Raw genomic sequence first — 22,216 nt, forward strand, 5'->3', positions numbered from 1 at the left:
AACAAAGGAAAATATGATTAGCTGGAAAACTGGAGCATTTGCCCACAGCAGGGGCTCAAACACGAGAGGAGAAGCAGATGGTTAGTGCCGTAAATCATGGCTTCTACTGGGCCACTCCAAATCAGAAATCACAGAACAAAAATAAAACTGACTTGGCTTCTTTTGCAAAAGGTTGGTTGAAAGGTGTGCACCAGAAACACTTTGGAAACAATCACCTTTAGCTAGACCGAGCCTCTTAAATGGTTAAGTAATGCTCGAAAAGTCAAACTGCTCCACTTAAGAACAAATACACCAGTTCAAGAGTTCCTTCCTCTCTCTTCTATTCCACAGACTTTCTTTACATTGGGATTTGACAGAATAGGAGGGAGTGGTAAGAACCCAATATGCGCAAGTTCCCAGGTTCAGAATCCTCTCTTAACTGAGCGACAACTAGAATTAACAATTAACGACCCAAATGGATTCTGCCATCTCTGCTTCTGGTCATCGACCCTGTGGAAGGCCTCATCAACAGTGCCATTCCTCCATCTATTTAGGGTAATTTTACAAAGTATTCTTTATCCTCCGTCCATCATTTGTTTTCAGCCAACAACCATACCAAATGCACCAACAGTCTTTTTAAACAATTTCATGTACTAATTCCCATTGGTTATTCCTAATGCTTCTTGCATTAGCAGGGACTCAGCTTTGCATCTTCCTTTTAGTTTTTTGGGTAGGGCTGAAGTGAAGGAAGCACTTCGCAAATGTTGAAGTGCCGATTCAAAGGTTGACAGTAATCAGCAACACTGGCAGAGCTGCCATCGACTTTCATCTCAAATCACCAGGAGTGTGCATGGAAATTTCACTGGGCTCTAACAGGGAGAAATGGCAGAAGGGTTTAAAGAAACAAAGCTGCTGTACATCAGGATTGGCAAACCAGAGCGACAGGACAAACATCAGGAACCACTAATGAAAAAACATTAGGGGAAGCATTCAAAGAGTTAACACAAAGCATGTCCTAACTTAGACTGGATTGGATAATGTTCCTGAAGAATTCGACTCACCATACTAGATCAAAAATAGTTTCAAACCTAAAGCTTTTTAGGCATGAGGTGCAGCAAGCAGCTTCCCACTGCAAGCTCACTGGTTCTGGGTTACAGGCTATATTAAAGCAGAGTAGCCGACTATAAAATCCCTACTATAGTTTTAAATCTGAAGTTTTAGATAGGCCAATAAATCAACACTTGACCTCAGCGATCTTGCAAACTACCGCCCCATCAACCTCCTTTTCCTCTCCAAATTTCTTGGATATATTGTCACATCCCAAATCTGTGCCCATCTTTCCCAGAACTCCATGTTTGAATCCCTCCAATTAGGTTTCTGCCCCTGCCACAGTACCAAAACAGCTCTTATCAAAGTCACAAAAGTAAACTATCCAACCTTGTCTTTCTCGACCTCTGTAGCCTTTGACTAGGTTAACCATGCCATCCCTCCTCCAATGCCTCTCCATTGTCATCCAGCTTTTGTGACTTATACATTTGGTTCCATTCCTACCTAATCATAGCCAGAGAATCACTTCCAATGGCTTCTCTTCCTGCTCCCACACCATTACCTCTGCTGTTCCCGAAGGATCTATCCTTGGCTCCCTCTTATTTCTCATCTACAAGCTGCCCCTGGCGACATCATTTGAAAGCATAGTTTTCACACTAATACGAAAGCAAAAACCTGCAGATACTGGAAACCTGAAATAAAAACAGAAAATGTGGAAATACTCAGCAGGTCTGGCAGCATCTGTGGAGAGAGAAAGAGTTCACGTTTCAGGTCTGTGACCCTTCAACAGAACTGAGGAAGTTATAAATGCAATAGGTTTTGAGCACGTTTTTTTTGCTGGGGGGGGGGGGGCGCGGGGGGGAAAAGAACAAAGGGAAAGGTCTGTGATAGGGTGGAGGGCAGGAGAGATTAAACAACTAAAGGTTTCATGGTGCAAGGCCGAAGGGAGTTGGAGCCGTACCTTTAAAATGAATTCTGAAACGTGTTTTTCCATCTGGATGAATGGATTCAAATACCATCTGGAGATATAACTGTTAGATTGAAGGGAGGCAGCCTGCCCTCAAGTTCATGAAATAGCTTGTAACCGAGTTTGTCTGGTTAACACTTCAGCTTGCTAAAATTACAATTTAAGTTTGCCACTGTGGAGGTAGAAGTTGTCGGTGATTACAACGTTGAGGTTAATCGTCATAGCAGATATAAATTCCAATATTATTTATTTTCAGACTAGTAAACAACACTCCAGAGAGCAAAGAAGCCATTACTCTAATCATCTGTTTACTGAGAAGAAAAAAAGGACTGCTATGATCTCTGGTGTGGAAACCCTATTTGAATAATGTAAGTGCAGTCTGCTTCCATTATTCTGCAATGCCCTTCCTTTGACTGTCTTCAATTTGCATTGCTGAGACAGGGCTCTACGAACAGGAGTTCACCCATGTTACAATCTTCAAAGACTCAGTTAAACAATTGTGAAAAAGATCAGAGACTATTTTTTGAGAAAGCTTACAACATTGTGCAAGAGCAGTGCACTGCCAATTGTCTGGCGTATCCCTCTTGCTTCAGTGTAATTAAATCTTGTGTAAGTAAATTTGATTACATTTTAGCCTGATGGACAGAAAAGCAGACCGAGATTTGTCACAGAAAGGACATGATGAACAGCCTGACACAAAATATGTTGGCAAACTCGGTAATTGTTAACCCTGTTGCACGCTCCTCCCATTCACAACAGGCATTAAATGCTTTGGGTATTCAGGATACAGGTCTGCCTTGGGAAACTGCATTTTGTATTGAAGAAAAAGAGAGAGTTGGAAGAAAGCTTGAGACTGACAGTTTGCACGGCATAACAAAAATGGTGGAAATCACTTTCATGACTTTGAGTCATTGAAGATGGTGGAAGACTTACTACTTCCTGAAGAAATTAATCCAGCTCATGGCTATGGGGAAATAACAGGAATGTGGGACTAATTGGCTATCACTTTCAAAGAGCTGACACAGACACAATGGGCTGAATGGTCTCAATCTGTTCTGCATGATTCTATAAATAACGTTTTAAATAGAATTTCAAAGTAAAGGATGCCTGACATGCTGGGAACTCCATGACTAGACAACAGACTGTGTTGAAGCTAAGCAAAGGCATCCAGCCCTGAGGAAGGGGGAAAGCTTACAAAAAATATAATTTGTCTTAGTTTAGAATTCTCATTATGAACCCTGTCCATCTGTGCTAAGAATATAGCAGAATATAAACGGGTAATGCATTTTACACACTCTTTACTGCACTACCAATTCATATAAAAAAAACACTCCATGTTCTTAATGAGATTTTACTCCATTTGGTTGAGTTGCAGTAAAAATGTTACTGCTGCCTTTGCAGCACAAGTAAACAGATTAATCTGTCTACAGACACTTTATCGTGCATTGAATCACAGGACTTGATTTGGCCAGTAGCCTCATGGAAATGTAAATTAGGGCTAGATTATCTTTAAAATCTGAATCACAGCAGTGGAATGGCTATGATGATGTGCCCACTACATTAAACAACATCCTGTTGGCTCCCGTTGTGCTGCTTTGCTTTCTCAGGGATGAGGAGAAATTTTTTCTCTGAGAGGGTTGTGCGACTTTGGAACTCTGTCTCAGGTGGTGGTGGATGCGGAGTCATTGAATATTTTTAAGGCAGAGGTAGATTGATTCCCTTGCCTAATAAGAATCTCAGGTTATCGGGGGTAGATGGGAAGTGTGGAATTCGAGTCACAATCAGATCAGCCATGATCCTATTGAATGGTGGAGCAGGCTTGAGGGGCCAAATGGCCTACTTCTGCTCCTAATTTGTATGTTCGTATGGTAGGGATGGGGATTTTTATAGTCCACACTCACATCCGGTGTCTCTTCAGCCCAGACTGTGCCTCTGTTAAAGGCTGAATCTTCTCAATAGTCTGGCAGCAATCAGGTCAGAAACCTTCTGGCTTCTGTTGTGACTGGCTCTCATTAGTATTCAGTCAAGTGTCTGGATATTTTAAAATTCTCATCATTATATTCAAATCCCTCGATGGTCTCATCCCCTCCCTATTTCTGTAACTTCCCCCAGCCCCAAGATCTGTGTTCCTCCAATTTTAGTCTTTTGCACATCCCTGTTTTTTATTGCTCCACCATTGGTGCCACATTTTCAGCTGCCTAGGCCCTAAGCTCTGGAATTCCCTCTTGAAACCTCTCTTTCCTCCTTTAAGATGTTCTTAAAACCTAAGCAAAATACTGCAGATGCTGGAAATCTGACATAAAAATAGAGAATGCTGGAAACACTCAGCAGGTTTGGTAGCATCTATGGAGAGAGAAACAGAGTTAATGTTTCAGGTCGATAACCTTTCATCACAAATGCTGCCAGTACTGCTGAGTGTTTCCAGCATGTTGTTTTTATTGCTCCTTAAAACGTACCTTTGACCAAGCTTTTGTGCACTTGTCCTAATATTTCATGTGGCTCGGTGTCAAATTTCGTTTGATAGCGCTCCATTGAAGCGCCTTGGGACGTTTTACTACATTAAAACTGCTATATAAATGCAAATTACTGTCTATTTCGCTTTTAGCTAATCTAGTACTAGATTGAGTTCTTTCTGGGCCAGGCTCTGGGACATGGGGATGTCCAAGTAGTGCAAACAGTAGCAGAATAGGAGTCAGTTAACTAAACAAAGGAAATTTCCTGGATATGGAAAAAAAAGCAGTCAGCCGGGGAAATATTGTGACTTTTCTCTCTGTAAAAACCTAGTAAATGTTTTTCAAAAATGTTACAGTAGCAGTAAGCAACTGGTGCTCAGTGGAGGCAATAATGTAAACTGACAGTGCAATTATCTAGGACTCGATGAGCTGGTGCTGGTCCATTTCTGGAGTACCCACCTAATCAACATTAAATCAGCAATCTCTATAGATTGCAGGAGAGTGATTTTGAAAAAAACAAACCTAGAAAGCAACGATGGTTAGAAATTTCCTGTGAACAAGTAATAAAATTGTAAACTGGTTTATAAAGGATGAATCTATGATTTAACAATTACGGTGCACAGAGAAAACCTTCCCCGTCTATTTCTATCCCAATCTATTTAATAGATGTTATCAAACTAAGATCACACTGGAGTCAACATCTTCAAACTTAGTGCACTGATTAAACTTGGAATTGCATTTTTGATGAATGGTGCTACAATTTAAACAAGGACAATTTAATGGAAAGAAGCTTTTTATGCAATGAAACTATAGTTTCAAATTCTGCTTTTGTTGTCAGGTTATTTTCTACATGCAGGGTGTGTGCGCAAGAAAATGTCGTAGAGCATGACTAGCTAATTGATAATGCAAGACTTCTATTCAAACACAACTAAGTTCACACCTGTTTAAGCCTTGGCAGTATCCTACGTCTGGGTTCCTCCAGGAAAATGCCAACAGAACGTTTCGAAGTTTTTGTACTCCTTCAGAGGTTGGTGAGGCATAGTGCTTATTGTTTGGCAAAGTGCGCATAAGATCCAGCTCAATCTGCTTCGAAGCAGGGTTCTGTTTCTCTAGTGCTTTCTCCAGCAAAGAGTTAAAATACCCTGAACTGTGTTTATCCCTGTACTTTCTGACATGGAGGTTGACACACCACTTCCAGACTTTTGACCTATGTTCATGTGGAACACCCCAGCGAATGAGACTCTTCAGTTCTGGCAAGCGTACCATTTCTCTGTTCATGGTGCCAGCAAAGTAATTCGCCCACTTAACTCCCATAGAAATCTCTTGGCTATCAGTGAGCGATAGAGATTTTAAATCTAGAGCTCGGACTTTGGCAACCAATTTCTCCTCTTCATCATCTTCAGGGACAGTCTTGAAGCCATATATGTCATATTCGCTGGAAGTGAAAAGACCAAATGGTTTATGTAACAAAAGTTTACTTTTTAAAATATTAAAATTTATAAAAAAAAGATTGAGTGCCAAAGGTCTAACTAACATTCAAACTCTAAAGTCTCTCCCATTCATATTCCTTCCCATCTTAAGCTCTCCCAACTTGCCATTTCTGCGATAACTGAGGGTGGGGACATCTTTGTTGTAATAAGTGGTAGTGAAGCCCTTCTTTGTCTAAACTTATCTCACAGCCGTCAAAAATATTCTAGGTTTCTGGTCCAAATCCCAAGGACTCAAGTGTAATAATATGAAAAGTGCGCATTTGACTTTTACTGTTCACTTTGCCAGTGGTGTATTGGTTTGAAACTTGGTGAAAGATTTATAGTCAGACATCAGCTCGAATTAAACTTAACTCAATATCCAAACACATTTTACCATTGCATCTTTTTACAGCTTTAAGATCATTCTTGCCAGATGCAATCAACATATTTGGTCAGAACACATTGAAATTAGCATCCACTCATTATCGTGAACTGAAATATCTCCTGCCAGTTGATCAATGAAGGATTCAACACTCTCTTCAAAAAAAAAAAATTAGCACTTTATTTGTTCTGCTCCATTGCAGGTACAAATCCAAATCATATCAATGATTTTCTTTATCGGCTTTTTGCGATCCTTGCAAATAATTGTGTTAATTGGACCTGGAATGCACTGTGCAGTCTACTCGCAAGTATTGAATGATAGGTGTTGAATACCTTGGAAACCACGCCAGTCTCCAACTGTTTTTCTGAACTATAATGGAACATCTGCTGCAGCAATATGGAAGGAAAATGCCTGTAATCCAGATTTACAGGACTAATCATGAATGGCCACGAAATGATGTGAAGGGACAAAGGGGAAATGTTAGAAGAAATGCAGTAATAATCCTCTGTGAAGAGATGAGTGACCATTAAGTCAGGCAATCTGGCATCTAACTGCCTTTTAAAATACTTGAGGAAGAATAGAAAAGGATGAGGCAAGGGCAAGGAATCTGGTTTGGAGTAGATCGCTCCAGTTCAAGAGTGAGCGTTGAGACAATAGCCTTCGATTTGTTGTCATTTCTACAGTAAATAAATGGATCAAAAATGGCATTTTAAAAAAAGATTGCAAAGCTACAGCAAAGACATATACCAATTTTAAAAAATACCATTTCAAGTTATAGACTGCCATGGATAAATAAAGCAGTTAGAATAAACAAAAATTAAAGGGGATGAGATTATAGGATCTATAGGTATGATAAAAATAAATAGGGAAAATAAGGAAAGACATTTAATAAAGGAAGAAGGAAAGCAAGAAATTGAGTATGAGAAGAGAATCTGAAATATACTAAATAGAAATACTCTTCAAATATATGTGAAAGGAGAACTGTTAACCATGAGGTGGGACTATATTAAGTTTGAAAGTGACATACTCCAGTCCCAAACATGAATCTTAATCTTAAAGCCAATTACTTAGGTGTGAGGGGAGAGCTGGCTATGGTTGATTGGGTAAATAGTCTAAAGGGTATGGCTGTAAATAAACAGTGGTAAACATTTAAAGAAACAAATTCAAAATGTTCAACAAAAGCAGATTCCAATAAAAAAACAAAATCTCAGCAAGACAGATCCATCCATGGCTTACTCAGGAAGTTAAGGATAGTTATGAATGCTGGACTTTGCAACACGCTTATGTTTTTAAAAATTGTATTTTTAATGTAATGTAAGATGGAGTCAGAGAAGTTATGTGACCTCACATCAACTCTGCTTAAAGACAGGAATCTTGGTTACCGGGACAACAAAGATCCGAGATCGAAGACCTTTTTTTAAAAGCAAATACACCTGAAGATCAATGGGTTTCACCCTTCCAGACTTTCAAATCGTAAACAAGGAGTCAGTGACTGAGAATGTAAATGAATGGCAGCTGCGAACACCTGGAAAAAATGGAAAGCCAGGGCGGCTCTGCTGTAGCCAGACTTGTGAACTTTGCATCTTGGAAAAGAACAATTAGCAATTGACTTTTGAATCAAGATAAATTCAACAGATTTTCTGAGGCAGACAGGCTGTAAGGAAGATGACCAGCAGTGGAAGCCTCAAGGGAGAGAGAGGGGAAACACCTGCTCTCAGAAGATTGGTACAGCAAAGGGCTGTGAAGACTTGAACTTTTTTTTGAAAGCTAAGGTTTTTGGATAATTAAAAGATCACCAGCGATTGCCTTATTCTCAGATGTCTAGATCGAAAGTGTTTGGAAAAGTGAGTGAAGAGGAGATTGACTTTGAGAAATGTCTGGGAAATCCGACTCACTGCAACTGGGAGGAGTTAATGGGGATTTCTTTTCGTTTAGTTGTTATAATAAAAGTCTGGGGAGTTCATAGCTCATGTTTCAACATTAACGGTCTCACTGAGGTCCTGAGAAGTATTAGATTAAAAGAAGAGGCTTATATAATGTTGTTAATAGTAATAAGCCCGAGGACTAGGAGCGTTTTAAAAACCAGCAAAGGGCCATCAAAAAGTTGGTAAAAAGGAAAAAAAACAGAATGAGAGTAAATCAGCTAAGAATATAAAATCATATTGCAAGAGTTTTTACAAGTATGTAAAAAAGAGAAGATAAAGTAGTATTAGATAGGCTGTCTGTACTTAACGTGGATAAAGCACCAGGGTCGAATGAGATGCATCCAAGGATACTGAGGGAAGTGAGGGTGAAAATCGCAGTGGCACTGGCCATAATTTTTCAGTCTTCCTCAGACTCGAGGATGGTGCCAGAGGATGGAGAATTGCAAACGTTACACCCTTGTTCCAAAAAAGGTGTAAAAATAAGCCCAGCAACGACAGGCCAGTGAGTTTAACTTCGGCGGTGGGAAAACTTCCAGAAAAAATAATTCGGGACAAACTCAATAGTCACATGGACAAATGCGAGTTAATTAAGGAAAACCAGCATGGATTGCTCAAGGGAAAATCATGTTTAACTACCTTGCTGGAGTTTTTGAGGAGGTAACAGAGAGAGGGTTGATGAGGGCAATGCTGTTGATGTGGTGTACACAGACTTTCAAAAGGTATTTAATACAGTGCCACACAACAGACATTTGAGCAAACTTGTAGCTCATGGAATAAAAGGGACAGTAGCAACATGGATACGAAATTGGCTGAGTGACAGGAAAAAAAGAGTAGTGGTTAATGGATGTTTTTCGGGCTGGAGGAAGGTTTGTAGTGGAGTTTCCTAGGGATCAGTGTTAGAACATAGAACATTACAGCGCAGTACAGGCCCTTCGGCCCTCGATGTTGCGCCGACCTGTGAAACCATCTGACCTACACTATTCCATTTTCATCCATATGTCTATCCAATGGCCACTTAAATGCCCTTAAAGTTGGCGAGTCTACTACTGCTGCAGGCAGGGCGTTCCACGCCCCTACTACTCTCTGAGTAAAGAAACTACCTCTGACATCTGTCCTATATCTATCACCCCTCAACTTAAAGCTATGTCCCCTCGTGTTTGCCATCACCATCCGAGGAAAAAGACACTCACTATCCACCCTATCTAACCCTCTGATTATCTTATATGTCTCTATTAAGTCACCTCTCCTCCTCCTTCTCTCTAACGAAAACAACCTCAAGTCCCTCAGCCTTTCCTCGTAAGATCTCCCCTCCATACCAGGCAACATCCTAGCAAATCTCCTCTGCACCCTTTCCAAAGCTTCCACATCCTTCCTATAATGCGGTGACCAGAACTGCACGCAATACTCCAGGTGCGGCCGCACCAGAGTTTTGTACAGCTGCAGCATGACCTCGTGGCTCCGAAACTCGATCCCCCTATTAATAAACGCTAACACACCATATGCCTTCTTAACAGCCCTATTAACCTGGGTGGCAACTTTCAGGGATTTATGTACCTGGCCACCAAGATCTCTCTGTTCATCTACACTACCAAGATTCTTCCCATTAGCCCAGTACACTGCATTCCTGTTACTTCTTCCAAAGTGAATCACCTCTCACTTTTCCGCATTAAACTCCATTTGCCATCTCTCAGCCCAGCTCTGCAGCCTATCTATGTCCCTCTGTAACCTACAACATCCTTCGGCACTATCCACAACTCCACCGACCTTCGTGTCATCCACAAATTTACTAACCCACCCTTCTACACCCTCATCCAGGTCATTTATAAAAATGACAAACAGCAGTGGCCCCAAAACAGATCCTTGCGGTACACCACTAGTAACTAAACTCCAGGATGAACATTTGCCATCAACCACCACCCTCTGTCTTCTTTCAGCTAGCCAATTTCTGAACCAAAGCACTAAATCACCTTCAATCCCATACTTCCGTATTTTCTGCAATAGCCTACCGTGGGGAACGTTATCAAACGCCTTACTGAAATCCATATACACCACATCCACGGCTTTACCCTCATCCACCTGTTTGGTCACCTTCTCAAAAAACTCAATAAGGTTTGTGAGGCACGACGTACCCTTCACAAAACCGTGCTGACTATCGCTAATGAACTTATTTTTTTCAAGATGATTATAAATCCTATCTCTTATAACCTTTTCCAACATTTTACCCACAACCGAAGTAAGGCTCACAGGTCTATAATTACCAGGGCTGTCTCTACTCCCCTTCTTGAACAAGGGGACAACATTTGCTATCCTCCAGTCTTCCGGCACTATTCCTGTCGACAATGACGACATAAAGATCAAGGACAAAGGCTCTGCAATCTCCTCCCTGGCTTCCCAGAGAATCCTAGGATAAATCCCATCTGGCCCAGGGAACTTATCTATTTTCACACTTTCCAAAATTGCTAACACCTCCTCCTTGTGAACCTCAATCCCATCTAGCCTAGTAGTCTGTATCTCAGTATTCTCCTCGACAACATTTTCTTTCTCTACTGTAAATACTGACGAAAAATATTAATTTAACGCTTCCCCTATCTCCTCTGATTCCACACACAACTTCCCACTACTATCCTTGATTGGTCCTAATCTAACTCTAGTCATTCTTTTATTCCTGATATACCTATAGAAAGCCTTAGGGTTTTCCTTGATCCTATCCGCCAATGACTTCTCGTGTCCTCTCCTCGCTCTTCTTAGCTCTCCCTTTAGATCCTTCCTGGCTAGCTTGTAACTCTCAAGCGCCCTAACTGAGCCTTCATGTCTCATCCTAACATAAGCCTTCTTCTTTCTCTTGACAAGCGCTTCAACTTCTTTAGTAAACCACGGCTCCCTCGCTCGACAACTTCCTCCCTGCCTGACAGGTACATACTTATCAAGGACACGCAGTAGCTGCTCCTTGAATAAGCTCCACATTTCGATTGTGCCCATCCCCTGCAGTTTCCTTCCCCATCCTACGCATCCTAAATCTTGCCTAATTGCATCATAATTTCCTTTCCCCCAGCTATAATTCTTGCCCTGCGGTATATACCTGTCCCTGCCCATCGCTAAGGTAAACCTAACCGAATTGTGATCACTATCACCAAAGTGCTCACCTACATCTAAATCTAACACCTGGCCGGGTTCAATACCCAGTACCAAATCCAATGTGGCATCGCCCCTGGTTGGCCTGTCTACATACTGTGTCAGAAAACCCTCCTGCACACACTGGACAAAAACTGACCCATCTAAAGTACTCGAACTATAGTATTTCCAGTCAATATTTGGAAAGTTAAAGTCCCCCATAACAACTACCCTGGGACCCTTGCTTTTCCTGATATATATTAATGACCTTGGTGTACAGGGCACAATTTCAAAGTTTGCAGAGGATACGAAACTTGGAAGCATTGTGAACTGTGAGGAGGATAATGTGGAACTTCAAAAGGACAGACAAGTTGGTGGAAATGGCAGACGGGTAGCAGATGACGTTCAATGCAGAGAAATGTGAAGTGATTCATCTTCGTAAGAACGCGCAGAGACAATATAAAATAAAGGGTGCAATTCTAAAAGGGGTGCAGGAGCAGAGGGACCTAGGTGCATATGTGCATAAGTCACTGAAGGTGGCAGGGCAGGTTGAGAGAGCAGTTCGTAAAGCATACAGTATCCTGGGCTTTATTAATAGAGGCATAGAGTGCAAGAGCAAGGAAGTTATGTTGAACTTGTATAAGACACTAGTTCGGCCTCAGCTGGAGTACTGCGTCCAGTTCTGGGCGCTGCACTTAAGGAAAGTCGTGAGGGCATTGGAGAGAGTACAGAAAAGATTCACAAGAATGGTTCCAGGGATGAAGAATTTTAGTTATGAAGATAGATTGGTGAAGTTAGGACAGTTTTCCTTGGAGAAGAGAAGGCTGAGAGGTGATTTGATAGAGGTATTCAACATCATGAGGGGTCCGGACAGAGTAGATAGAGAGAAACTGTTCCCACTCATGAAAGGATCGACAAGGAGAGGGCACAGATTTAAAGTATTTGGTAAGATGCAAAAAGTGACATGAGGAAAAACTTTTTCATGCAGTGAGTTGTTAAGGTCTGGAATGCGCTGCCTGAGAACATGGTGGAGGCAGGTTCAATTGAAACATTCAATAGGGAATAAGACAGTTATATGAAAAGGAAGAGTGTGCAGAGTTACGGGGAGAAGGCAGGGGAATGGAACTCGGAGTTGCTCTTTCAGAAACATGTGTGGACATGATGGCCCGAATTGCCTCCTTCTGCGCTGTAACAATTCTGTAATTTTGAGCAGCTAAAATAAACAGTGGTCCCTTAGAGGCAGCGACAAAAGAAACTATCAAAGGAAATCAATGAACAACAAAATGGAAGAAAACATCCAGTTAATGTGGAGTGATACATTGTTAAGAGTAAGTACTACTTATAGTTTGAATGGGGGAAAGCTGGGTGATGTGGGAGTTAAGGTTCACAAGACATTAAAAGCAGTATCTCAAATTGATAAGGCCATAAAGAAGGCTAATGGTTTCAAAGTTTGGTTTCCTGGGAAGAGGCACAGAATATAAAAGTTGAGATCTAATGGTGAATCCATACAGGACCTTAGTATCACAGTTGTAGAACTGTGCGCCGTTCTGGGCACCATACTATTTGGAGAATGTTGAGGTATTAAAGAGGATACAATCCAGATACATAGGAGGCTGCCTTGTATGTGAGAATACAAATAGAAAGACAGACTAGAGCCGTTTTCACTAGAACAGAGGAGATGAAGAAGTGATTTGATAAAGACGTTCAAAATTATGAAGGGATGAGACAGGGTAAAGAGAAAAAGACTTTCCAGTGACTGAGGGGTTTAGAACAAGGGTACATAGATACAAAAAGATTTTGGACAGGGAGGAGAAACTGCTTGGGTTGAGGGGCTGTGGAATACCCTCTGTGAAGCAGAGACCGTGCTAACATTTAAGAATAGGTTAAAGGAATGAGGAATACAGGTTTATGAGAACAGAGGGAGCACACAGGATTAGGACTACTGTTCATGTGGAGGATAAACACCAACATGGACTGGTTGGGCCGAATAACTCGTTACCCTGTTGCATTTTCTATGCAATTCAATGCAATAAGTGTTTAAAAAATGCAGTCACAATTAAGGTTTCTTTCCCCCAAGTTTCCTCCCTGTGTTTAAGTCACCCAGTGGCACATACAAGAGACAGGGATGAGGGTAACCCACCCTCAGGCCTCTGCTCTGGAGCAGGCTATTATTAGAGGTCTGATGGAATGGTCAGGAGGTTATCCTTCCTACAGTTTCCTTGCTCTCTTTCTGTAGGGAAGCCTTTAGTCTCTAGTCAGCAGATGCTTCAACAAAAATGCATTTTTTAAATTCTGAGATGTGACTATGGTATTACCTGACAGGATGTGGCTTGAGAATGGTTTGCTCGGGATGTTCGGGGCTGTCCACCTTCAGTGCATCTTCCAGGAGTCTGGAAATCACTTCATGTGTAGGGCCCTTTTCTCCAGAACAAACAGGATTCTTAACTTCCTGAAGGAGAACAAGATACTTGCTCTCTACCTGGCACAGTCTAGCTTCCAGGCTGGAGTACTGTCGAGGTAGGAAAAAAAGAACATAGTCACCGTCAGAAGATGAACATTCCCATTTATTAATACCAGAACTTTTAACATTTTTCATTCAGCAAAGACTATACTCAGTAAGCCACAGGAGAGAGGTGGTGAAATCATTGCAGGCTCACTACATCACTATCCACAAGAGTTCTAGAATTTCTCACTTGTTGAAGGAACCACAGTGAGTCTGAACCAACACAAGGCTGGAGACCAAAGCCAAATTACACCTGTCTGAAATCAAAAGTTCACTGGAAAAATCTATGTCAAAAAATCAGATGGACCCAATTTCATGCTCAATCTGACTTCTGAAAGACAGGACAACCGTGGTATTAGTCCAGTTACACTTGTTCGAGTTTTTCAATCTTGCCTTGCCTCAAACATCTACTAAAATGTCTGTGGTTCAGAACCAGGAACTCCCAAGTAGAAAGACCAAGTATGATTCCCTACCTCAAATCAACATTCAAATGGACACACTATTATGTCAGGTATGTCAGGCTTCGCCGTAATGATCCTGCGCTGAAACAGAATGCCTCATGCGGGGAGAGAAAAAACCCAAATCCAAACTGAGTAAGTCTAGAGCACTCATCAACTGATCAAGGAATGGAACCAAATCTAAGTCTCAGCCACAAACATTCATTCAGGTTTAAAAATGTCACCTATTTTGATGACGGCCATGCTTAAAAATAGGGATATACACACATAAGTGGGTTTACAAGCTGGGTCACTCTTGACAATTATAAAATGTTACTCCCAACATTCTCAATGATGATAGGTCAGTGACACACCATCATTGTAAGAGTGCCCATTATTGGTCCATCCTTGGGTTGGGTCCGGACTGGGGAATGGGGATCTTACTACAATATTTACTAAGTTTTATTTCTACATAAATAACAATAAGAATCTACAATATCATGAAGAATCTGCTTGCAACCTTAACAATCATACCCTACTCAGAGAAATGATAGGGAAGCATAGGAGGAGATGTGGTAGTAGGATTTATTAGTAGTTACTGCCACCCTGCCCGACCAAATTAATTCAGAAAGTCCTCAAATTCTTCAAAATTGGAATATTCTAGCGCAAGATTGTTTGCATATTTCCACAAAACAATTTCAGCCACACTTAAAACTGCATCTTTCATATTGACTCCAAATACTGAAAGTGCTTGATGTAAAAGATAAATGTGCACTTGAAGTATTCACTACACAAACAGCATTCAGTTTGAGGAACTATGTAAGGAAATTTATTTCAAATTGGGTTATAACCTTGGCTTTTCCTAGTGATTTCCAGGAGATACTCACAGGCATCAGCCATTAAAATAAAGACTGAAGCTCTGCAAGACATTTTTATTAACGGCCAATTGCAGGACAGGCAGTTTTCTGGGTATGGAAGCTATGCAGGTACAAAGGGGGAAGTAGTTATCACAACTTTACTACTACAAAACCAGGCACTTGGCCTTAAACAGAGGCCATGTTGCAGCTTCCTGGCTTAATTGCTAGTCTTTCCTTCAATTTCAAACACAGCTTTAAATAATAAATTGCCCTTGAAGCTATGTTTCTTTCGTGCCTATAGTTGTACAACATTGTTTTGAATAAAAAGTAGAAATATAATTTCCTTTTAAGCATTTTCTGAGAGATTGATCAGAGCATCTGTTTCCTATCAACTCAAATGGGCAACTTGTCCTTGTTTACATCCTGTGGTTTTATAATAAAACCGATGAAACGATGAAATCTTTCCTTTGTTTTCTGAATATCTCTGTATTGGTATTTGTTTAAACAGAAAGTTACACTCAAAGAAAAACATAAATTCCTAACTTTTACTCAGCCCTCCTTCAAACTTTGAATGATAGAATCCCATTCAGAATTTCCGGCTCTTACATTAACTTTTTCTCTGATTGCTTTGCATTCTCCTTCAGAGACACAGAGGGAATGTTCACGAACCAATTATATTACAAAGATTAAACAATGGCAGTGTGTCATGGGGGCTCAAAAACCACCAGGAAGCTGGACCATGCTGAACAAAGCAAGCCCTGGAAATGTACAATACTCCAAGCTTCAATTTCCAAAAGGACGTGGGCTGTTATGTTCAAAGGTTTTTTTTCTGTGAATGAAGTTTACCGATAAAAGATGTTAGCTGAAAACATTATTTCATTAGCTTGTTCTCACTTGCCAGATGTGTATCAGTACTCATTTCCTGATTCATTAATAGCCTTCCTACGTGCAGGTTGCATGCTTATTCATAGGTTCTATCTAATATTTCAGACAGTGCAAAAGCAAATTGCTTTCCTTTTTTGCAAACATGACACTTGAGCTAATCAGGTTCAAGTGCAAGGTTTGATGAAAATTTCTCACCATATGCAGGCACACTACACGCAAAGTATAACTATATAGATGACAGCAACACCTGCCTACTTAAATGGATTTCCATCAAATTAAGACGTTTTCAGGGAGTTCAAAGATCATTCAGTTAATTAAAACTGATGTCACAAACAGCTTGGGCTACATATTGGATGCGGTGAAAAATCAAACTTATCAGGTTATTCTGGGAACACTAAAGATCTTTTTTTAAGTATCAACTGTGCATTGAATTTTTCAATTTCGAAAGGTAAAAAGTCTCCAAAATAGCAGTGCTCTTGGTTTACTGGTATGGTAGAAACAGTGCTGTATAGCAACGAAAGCGCGTTTTGATCACTGTCATTATACCTAATCACTGCCTTCTACCACTTAACCAATCTCCTACCCAGTCAATAATTTGCCTTCAATTCCATGAGCTTTCATTTTAGCTTACAGCTTGCAACCACATGGAGTAGTTGAGGCGAATTGCATTGAGGGAGAAAGGAATAGAAGGATACATCGATAGGGTGAGATGAGGCAGAGTGGGGGGACGGGATGGTGGGGGAGGCTCATGTGGAGCAGAAACACCAGCATGGACCAGTTGGGCTGAATGGCCTGTTTCTGTTCTGTGTAATTCGATGTAACACTGCCTCCACAATGGTGCTCTGCCTGCAATTAACAGCAGTCAAGAACCTATACTCAAGTTATAAATAAAAGGATTTCCATTTCTAAACCATTCCTTGCAGAAAACCATCGTGGGTTAGTCAATTCCTAAAACAAAATGGACAGAAACACCAGCCAAATTATGGACAAAACCACAAACTACATGAAAATATTCCTGTGCATTTTTTCAAGATTAAACAGAGAAATGTATACAAGTCAAAGTTTGGTAGTTGCAAAACTCAGTTCTATAGTCAAAATTGTTAAAATCAACATCTCACACTGTAGTGTAAATAGTGCTTTTTACAGCCTATACTCTGGAATTCCCCCTCCAAATTTCATCTCTGCACCTCTCCTTTTTCTCCTTTACAATGCTGCTTAAAAGCTATCTTTTGACCAAGCATTTGGGCACCTGTACTAATGTCTCCTCCTGTAGCTTGGTGTCAATTTTTGTCTGATTACACTCCTATTAAGCATCTTAGGGTATTTCACTATGTTAAAGGCTCTATACAAATTCAAATTGTTGTTAAGGGTGTTGATGATGAACATTGGGAATTCAGAGCACTCCAGCCAGATGTTGATCTTTGTGTAAATTATTCTGCTCTCGGTATCTCCCCAGCCTCAATAACTGACTAGGTAATGGTACCTTGTGATGTGCTACTAACTCATATGGATAGGGAAGGCCTTAGTTTCTTATGACAAGCTAGGTTTGCCAAAATATGCTTGGGCAGTCGCAGGGGCACACTACTGGCTTCAGTAGTACAGTCAATAAATAGTAATTACACTAAGTATCTCAAAAAAATGAGGGTAAACACTTCTAACCTCTCAAGGAATAGTAACTCCTTTATTAAAAATACTATGAACACGGAAGTTTCATTAAACCTACTTTAGAACATGTGACTGACCAAATGAAGAAAATATTTTACACAAATTAGAATGATTAAAAATCACATGCATTTCAAAGATGGCAAAAAACACACAAAAATTGAGAAATATATTGGGCATTTCATGCTGCATTCTTTTGCAATTCTCAAATTTCTCCCTAAAAACTTTTACATAATGTTACACCACACAGAACTTTCCAACTCGAATCACACACGTGGGCCCAACCCATATGTCCCACTGTCACAATGCAGAATAAGGAAAAGTAAAATGAAGATAGAATACAGAGTTAACTGACAGCCAGAGATACTTGAATCAGACATATATATATACGGCTCTGACCCAGGCAAGGGCCACACATCTGCAAAATCATCATCTGCCGCCCTGTATTTTTCAAGAGGAAATGGTATTGTTCAGAAACATATACTTTATATAAAGCAAAACACATTAGGGAGGTGCAGGTTTTCCCTCATGGTCTTCAGGCTTCTGTGTTTTTTTTTTTAAACTGGACAACCTGGGTGAAGGGCCATGTACCAGAGTACAGGACATCACCAAGGCTGAAAAGCATTATAAAAAAAGTGGTATTAAGTCAGGAAGTATTAGCCATGCCAAGGTTGCAACTTAAAATGCCACACAGAAGGTTAATATGCAAGATAAGGGCTCATGGAGTTGGGCATAATATATATTCGCATGAGCAGATTCGTTAACGGACAGGAAGCAGAGTAAGGATAAATGGGGCATTTTCAAGTTGGTAAGCTGTCACTAGTGGAGTGTCACAAGGATCAGTGCTGGGGCCTCAGCTATTTACATCCATATTATTGACTTAGATGAAGAGACCAAGAGTAATGGATCCAAGTTTGCTGATGGTACAAAATTAGGTGGGAATATAAGCTGTGAGGAGGACACGATGAGGCTCCAATGAGATATATACATATATAATATATATTATTATATATAGGTTAAGTGAGTGGGCAACAAGGTGGCAGATGGAGTATAATGTGGTAGTAAGAGTAGAAATGCAGAATGTTTTTTTAAAAGGTGTGAAACTTTGAAACGATGTTCAGAGAGACTTGGGCTTACTCGTACTAGGAGCACAGTTAGCATGCAGGTACAGCAAACAATTAGGAAGGTGAAAGTCATTTTGGCTTTTATTGCAAGGGGATTGGAGTACAAAAATCAGCAAATTTTGCTACAATTGCATAGGGCTTGAGAGAGACCACACCTGGAGTACTGTGCAGAGTTTTAGTCTCCATATCTGTAAGGAAGGATATATGTGCCTTGGATGCAGTACAGCAGGTTCACTAGATCGGTTCCTGGTGTGAGAAGGTTGTCCTATGATAAGAGGCTGAGTAAATTGGGCCTACACTCTCTGGAGGCAACGAGAAGTGTTCTCATCAAAACATACAAGATTCTGAAAGGGCTGAATGAGAGGTTGTTTCCCCTGGCTGGGGAATCTAGAACACAGGGGCACAGCCTCAGGATGGGCGGTCAATTATTAAAGACAGGGATGAGGAGAAATTTCTTCACTCAGAGGGTGGTGAATCTTTTGAATTGTCTACCCCAGAGGGTTGTGGATGCTTCATCATGAAGTATATTAGAGACTGAGATTGATAGATTTTTGATCTCTCGGGGAATCAAGGGATATGGAGAGCAGGCTGGAAAGTGAAGTTGAGGTAGATCAGCCATGAGCATATTGAAAGGCGGAGCAGGCTCGAGGGGCTGAATGGTCCAATCCTGCTCCTATTTCTTATGTCTTTATGGGGAGGTGAAAGACCATGTAGGAGAGCATATCAATGACAAAGCAAAAGGTAGTGATGGTGAGAGCTTGCCTAATCAGGAATGCAAATGAGGTGCTAGAAAAGTCTCCCCAAATACTGGAGCTATATTCAAGCCTGATCAATTGTCCATTAGTCTGCATGTTTCTTGGTGTGTACATGGAGTTAAATGACCAAGCATGTAGTGGGATTTACAGTATGCATACAGAATTAGTGAGGGCTAGTATTTAACATTAAGGAATGTATGGTTTTGCCCTTATAATACTAATAGTTCAGACAATAGGATTTAATCCATATATTCCACCAATCCACAAATATACTGCAGTTAAAATACCTTTGCTTCCAGAGCTTTCTCTCTCATTTCAGCATTCCGCTTAAGCACCGAAAGTTCCAAGATCTCTTTGTTAAGGAATTTGTTCTGTGTCTTATAACCCTGAAGGCTATCCTAAAGAGAGAAACATTTGAATAATTTATACTAACATTATGACATTCCATTTCAAGCGAATGAAGTAGCAGAAAACAGCTTACAATAAAAGCAAAATACTACAGATGCTGGAAATCTGAAATAAAAACCAAGTGATGGAAATACTCAGCAGGTCTGCGGAGACAGAAACCGGGTTGACTTAACTTATGTGGGGACAGGAGGGAGAGAAATGTGAATAAAGGCACTTTTTGCCCATTTACAGTTATCAACAGAGGTCATTAAGTCATTCCACAGGTCACATCATTCAGGCCTTCTAACTAAAGATTGGAAAGACTGACATTACAAAGACGCATTACAAAGGCTAACCTTCCATTAGCCTTTATGATTTTTTTTGGACCTGACCACTACATTTTATTGATCTGTGCACATGGACCCCTAAATGTCTTTGGACCTCCATTGTTCCTGGCTTTTCACCATTTAAAAAAAAATACTCAAAACTATCCTCTTTTGGTCCAAAATGGATGGCATCACACTTACCTGTGTTTAAATTCAGTCACAGTTTTGTCCCTATTATAAAAGAAAATAGAAGTACTGGAGAAACACAAAAAAGATTTACAAGGATGATACCTGAATTGAGAGGGTACAACTTATGAGGAAAGATTGAACCAGCTAGGGCTCTTTCGGGGAAAAAAAAAAGAGAACGGAGAGGTGACCTGATTGTGAAAATTATGAAAGGGCTCCACAGGATAGATGTAGAGAAGATGTGTCCACTTGTAGGGAAGTCCAAAAACTCGGGGCCATAAACATAAGACGGAGACAAATAAATCCAACAGGGAATTTACAAGAAATTTCTTTACCCAGAGTGGTGAGAAGGTGGAATTTGCTACGGGAAGAAGTAGCTGAGGCGAATGGCACAGATGCATTTAAGGGGAAGCTAAATAAGTACATGAGAGAGAGGGGAATAGAGGGATATGTTGACAGGGAGTGATAAAGTAAGGTGGGAAGAGGCTCGTGTGCAGCATAAACACTTGCATAGACCTGTTGCGCAGAATTTACAGAAACAGGCCATTCTATGTAAACTGTTCCTCTTCTCTAAGACACTTCAAATGGAGGCGGGGAGGAAGAGAAGCAAGTATATTTTGAGTGATCCACTTTGTGTCCACGAGTGACAGTTTTGTAATGTTTAAGTACCAAAAGTCGGAACAGTATTTGATACCTTTAGTGCGTCCAACTCCTGCAGTTCCTTATACACAGAGGGTGCTAGAGTGGCTCCTGATATCACACCCGGGGGCGAGCGATTGTTCTCAGATTCATTGAGCTGCCGTGATAATTTCATAATCACTTCATCTTTGGCTTGGATGGTTTCTCTGAACATGTTAAGCTGGTCACTCATCCCAGTAACTTTATCTTGAAGTTCTTTCAATTCCTGCTCTAAGCGGTCTTTCTGTTGGTTAATGTGATCTAGTTGCTTGTTCAGGGCCTGTATCTGGTGGTCTTTCTGGTGCAAAACCTGTGACATTCCTTCACCTATTGAAGCACAACTAGTGCTCAGCGAGTACTTTTCCTGCTGGGAGTATTTCAACGTCTGCTGTAACAGTCGCACCAGCTCCTTTGAAAAGAATCAAATGCCATATGGTAAATAGCAGCGTTAAACCCCACTCTGCCATTTTTATGCAATTGTGATAAACTAATATCTATTTCTATCAGCCGACACTGAAACGAGGCATTCCACATTCAACAATTTGCATTTATATGGCGCCTTTAATGTAGTAAAATGTTCCAAGGCGCTTCACAGGAGCGTTTGAAAACAAAATCTGACACCAAGCCACAAAAGGAAATATTAGGGCAGGTGACCAAAGGCTTGCTCAAAGAGGTGGGTTTTAATGAGTGTCTTAAAAGAGGAAAGAGAGAAACAGACAGAGAGGCTTAGGGAAGAAATTCCAGAGTTTAAGGTCCAAGGGCAGCTGAAGACACAGTTGCCAATGGTGCAGCCATTAAAACTGGCGATGCTGAAGTAGTCAGAATTGGAGTAGTGCAGATATGCAGAAGGGTTGCGGGGCTGGAGGAGATCACTAAGATAGGATAGGGCTTAGAAACAAGAGAATTTTTTAAGTCGAGGCATTGCTTAGCTGACAACAAATGTATGTCGGCAAGACATGGTGCGAGTCGGGTTATACATTGGAATAATTGGAATAGTGGTCTGAAGGTAACAGGTATGGACGAGGATTTCAGCAGCAGATGAGCTGAGACAGGGCGGAGTCAGGCAACGACACTGAGGTTGAA

General features: G+C 40.7%; 1 protein-coding gene across 6 annotated transcripts in view; it reads right to left on the reverse strand.

The window, feature by feature from the left end:
- Window positions 1-22,216, reverse strand: part of tbc1d2b (TBC1 domain family, member 2B) — a 141,012-nt gene that overhangs the window by 17,140 nt on the left and 101,656 nt on the right. For all 6 annotated transcript variants that reach the window (XM_068015282.1, XM_068015283.1, XM_068015286.1 and 3 more), the window contains exons 6-9: window positions 21,150-21,542; window positions 19,844-19,954; window positions 13,649-13,842; window positions 5,387-5,881 (exon numbers count right to left, since the gene is read on the reverse strand). In XM_068015282.1, coding sequence (XP_067871383.1) covers window positions 5,387-5,881; window positions 13,649-13,842; window positions 19,844-19,954; window positions 21,150-21,542 — 1,193 coding nt within the window. The remainder of the gene's footprint in view (window positions 1-5,386; window positions 5,882-13,648; window positions 13,843-19,843; window positions 19,955-21,149; window positions 21,543-22,216) is intronic.

Source organism: Heterodontus francisci, chromosome 35 (genome assembly GCF_036365525.1).
Source record: "Heterodontus francisci isolate sHetFra1 chromosome 35, sHetFra1.hap1, whole genome shotgun sequence".
In the NCBI taxonomy this organism is placed as follows: Eukaryota; Metazoa; Chordata; class Chondrichthyes; order Heterodontiformes; family Heterodontidae; genus Heterodontus; species Heterodontus francisci.